Raw genomic sequence first — 4206 nt, forward strand, 5'->3', positions numbered from 1 at the left:
TGCTAAACCCCCTGCTGTTCCCTCTGGATTTACTATAAAACAATGCTGAAAACGGAGTCTCCGCCTCAAATTTAACACCTTCTGCTCCTGATTTTTAGTTTCCATCATAAAGATAATATTGTGTCTTTCTTGAGTCGTTAAGACCCTTAACGCTTGAACTGTCAAGGGGGTGCCCAGCCCATGACAGTTCCAGCTCATAATCTTTATGGATGAGTTGGTGGCTTATTAGGGCTAGCCACCAGAGCCCATTGAGCAGACTTTTTTGCCACGCGAATAGGAGTTTCAACCAGCTGGGTAGTGTCGACCATTACTGATTTTGATGATTGAGCACCATAGGGACATAATCTTTTCCCTTTTTTTTGAGGAGGACAGCTTAGTACTTCTTGCTTTCTCCCTTGTTTGGCTTTTTTTCCTCAGCTATCTTCTCCGCCATTTCTACTTTAGCCTCTTTTAACTGTTCCTGATATATTACCATGATAGATTCATCATCAAGGCAGCTACTACCTCGCTTCTGGGGGCCCTTCTCTGCAAAGAGTACTAATTCTTGTGAAGAGATAGTGTGGTGGTATTCCTGTAAGTTGAAGGTTTCATTATTGCTCAAATTGCCAAGTGGTTGGGTTTGCTGCATTACATTCTGATGCTGTTCTGGTTCAGGGGTTGGCTGAATGGGAGTCTCAGGCACACTTTCCTCCTCCTCTAGCTGTATTTCTTGCTTGCCATAGAAAATTTTGCCATATGGACTCAGCTCGCGTGCCTTTGCGCGAAGCCAGTGCCCAAACCTTCCTGGTAAGTTCTTTGCTAACCCCGTTTCCTCATATGGAATTTCTGGACAATTAGTTGCATAATGCCCAATCTTCCCACATGAATAACAATAACTCGGGAGTCTTTCGTACTTAAATTCAACCCACAATCTTTTTCTGTCAAAATTCACCAATACACCTGTTTTGAGAGGGGTTTCCAGATTCAACTTTACTCTAGCCCTGCCCACTTTGTAGTTACTATTCCCTTTAGCTACTAATTTGACATCTACTACTAGGGGTGAGCGGTTCCAGGTTCCTTACAGGTTCCGCTTGGAACCTGGAACCTACCCTCGGGTACAGGTTCCTCATTTTGTGGAACCTGGAACCTACCCGTCGGAATCTGGAACCTGGAACCTACCCTCTCACAGGTTCCAGGGTCGGTTCCAGGGTCCAACAGGTTCTTTTTTTTTTCATTTTTAGTTAAACAAAACAAAAATGAACGCAACAATAATAAACAAGTTTATCATTTATGAGAGAGAATACAAAACAAATAAAATTGAACAGCGACACGTGCAACTTTTTTCCATGTCAGCTCGTCAACATGCGGGCTGCTCATCATCGAAGTCCAAACAGCAGCAGCATTGTTGATGGCAAAACAAAGAATGGCAAAACAACAAGGTCCAGAAAAGCACTAACAAAAATTTGACATTCAAAAGCACTAATCTCAGTTCGAGCATTTCAGGAATAATATCAAGGCATCCTCTAAAATCAGCCAACTCATCATCTGCCTACTTTGGAAATTTGTGACAAAACTTATTAAAAAGCTTCCACATTTGGGACCAAATGGTCTGTGCCTTACCCTTGCAAAGTGTTGTAAATAGCAGTTTTGCAGTCCGGAAGAATGCTGATGGACCAAGGCGGCAAGTCATATTGACCGTTTCCAAAATTGACTATGACAGAATACTTCGTGCCGTAGTTTGCCAGGAGGCCGCGCATCCGCTTCCAGCTTTGAACACGTGAGCCTAAGAAAAATAGAATTTGACAGGTAAAAGTTTAATTAACAACCCACAAGGCTGTGGGAGTGTTTTCATGCATATTCATTTTAAGGGGGCGTGAGAAACCAAACCTCTTGATTACTTCCAAGTGACCGCACTGCGCAGATCAGCAGAAACCAGAGCCCATTCACTTTGCCTAATGGCTTTGTGCAAATCTCTCAAGTGACTCCACTTTGGTTCCCTCAGTAAACCTGCAACATTTACGCAAATTCTGATGTAAGGAAGATGACTTAGTAATCACCATGATAGGATGTCATGAATTACTTCTAGACTTAGTTTTAAAAGGTTTAATGTTTAAGCAACAAGATGTAGATTTGCCTTCACTCGGTTAAACTTCTGATGGTGTTACCAATTACTCCAGTCTTAAAGTTGTTAGATCCATCGAATGCTCAAAGTGAAACAAATTGAGGCACATGAGCAAAGTTAGCCTTGCCCACGCCAGGATACTAACAATCTATTCCAAGTCACATACCATATTCACCAAGAGGAGCATCGTAGTCATAGCTGGTGGCAATGAAGAGACCACCAGCTGTCCTGCCAAAGTTGGTTCCTCCGCAATACTAAAGACAACGAACAAGACCCATATAAAGAACAAGCAAGTATGCAATCATTTAAAACGAGACAAAAAAGAAGGTTAATTAATGATTATAATTCGCAGGATAATGGAAAGGCAAAATCAAGTGATTGTTACAGAGCCACAGATGCTACGGAAGTCAAGATTACCATATAGTAATTGATGAATGAACCGCTGTTCTGAATGAACCTCACGACCGAGAATGCCAAATCCTCTGCTTGCCTATAAGGCACCGCTCCCCCAAACTCGGTGTACCTGGAAATCCTCATAATAATTAGCTTTGAATCTACACGACTGAGAAAGATACAGAGGAGAGGGGATAATTTCAGCTTGTTCAGATATACGCTTTTTGACGTACCAGCAATGCACGTAGACATCGGGAGTCTCATACCCACCTTCAATTTCTACGTTGTCCAAACTTTTGACCTGATTGAATGCCGTAAATGCTCCCTTGAACATACCCACCTTCACACTCCTCTCTTACGAACGAAATGCATAGGCAGCGCAAAAAAAACAACCCTAAAGGAGAACTGAAATCTGCAGGACAGCAAAGGGCTTTGCTCAGTTTTGCGACACTTCGCAAAACGACGGAGAGAGGGGGCAGCAGAGATTACCAGCATGAAAGGTGAGCGGCGAGAGGCGTCGGGGCGGGCCGGGCGAGCGGCGTCGGGGCGATTGGACGAGCGGCGAGCGGCGTCCACCGGGGGAACGAGCTGCGTTCAGTAGCGGCGTCAAGGGTGAGCGATGTCCACCGGCTAAGCTACGGGGCGAGAGGGGGCTGACGGCGTCGACGGAGGAAAGGGCGGGGCGAGCGGGGGGCGACTGGCGTCCAGATTCGTCCTCTGCATCTCCTCCTACCATCACAAAACAGAAAAACAAACGAAATCCCATCAAAACCCCCATCAATGCACGGACCCTAAATTAAGATTCAAAAGAAACCCTCGCGCACGAGCCGAAGCACGAAGCCCCCAACAACAAGTAAACCCGCGCCACGAGCCCTAGCAAATCCAACCAAAGCCATCGACGTCCAAAGAGAGGGACAGACCTTGAGGATGAGAATCTCGTTGTCGAGGAGGCGAAAGCCAGCCCAAGCTTCAAAGCCCCGCGCTTTCGAATCGAGCAAAGAGAATACAACACAAATGCTCAAGAGCTTAAAAAGAACGATGCAGAGAGAGCTTACGATCTTTGCCACCGCGAACGCTGCCTCTCGGTGGGATGATACATGGTTCCACGCGAGGTCCTCCGAGCCGACGAAGATGGGGATGCGGTCGTCTTCTTCGCCGGCTTCTTGTAGACGAGCTTTACCCGGAGATGTAGGTCTTGCCGGAGAGGAACTCGTCGAGGGACTTGAGGCCCGACTCCATGTGGAGATTCGTCGAGGAACTCGTCGAGGGCGAGCACGGAGCATAGTGAGCAACGTCGGGCAGAGACAGAAGAGAGGAAGGAAGAAGAAGAAGAAGAAGAAAAAGAAGAAGAAGAGGTGGGAGGGTTCGGGCCGAGAGAGGAGGAAAGAGGAGAGAGAGAGAGAGGGGAAAGAAAAAGTGGGGGCGGAAGTGACGTGAGGAGGAAAAAGGGGAGAAAAGAGAGAGAGAAAAAGAAAGGGAAAGGGGGAAAATTGAAGGGGGCTTAACGCGAAGGGATTGGGGTTTTTTATTTTTAACTTTGTCGGTTCCGGTTCCTATGGGAACCGGAACCGAACCGGAACCGCCGGTTCCCGAAAAAGAGAACCGGGAACCGGAACCGGTCTCCTTAGAACCGGAACCGAACCGGAACCTCCTCCGGTTCGGTTCCGGTTCCCGGTTCTACCCGGAACCACGCTCACCCCTATCTACTACAT

General features: G+C 46.7%; 1 protein-coding gene across 1 annotated transcript; it reads right to left on the minus strand.

Moving 5' to 3' along the window:
- Window positions 1-1242: 1242 nt before the first annotated feature.
- Window positions 1243-3879, minus strand: LOC104415583 (beta-galactosidase-like). Its single transcript, XM_039308742.1, has 7 exons — window positions 3550-3879; window positions 2984-3223; window positions 2728-2906; window positions 2519-2624; window positions 2268-2355; window positions 1867-1986; window positions 1243-1762 (listed from the first exon to the last, which is right to left on the minus strand). The coding sequence occupies exons 3-6, from the start codon at window positions 2826-2828 to the stop codon at window positions 1874-1876; spliced, it is 408 nt and encodes a 135-aa protein (XP_039164676.1). The 5' UTR covers window positions 2829-2906; window positions 2984-3223; window positions 3550-3879; the 3' UTR covers window positions 1243-1762; window positions 1867-1873.
- Between the last annotated feature and the right edge of the window lie 327 nt (window positions 3880-4206).

The sequence above is a fragment of the Eucalyptus grandis genome, chromosome 3 (assembly GCF_016545825.1).
Source record: "Eucalyptus grandis isolate ANBG69807.140 chromosome 3, ASM1654582v1, whole genome shotgun sequence".
In the NCBI taxonomy this organism is placed as follows: Eukaryota; Viridiplantae; Streptophyta; class Magnoliopsida; order Myrtales; family Myrtaceae; genus Eucalyptus; species Eucalyptus grandis.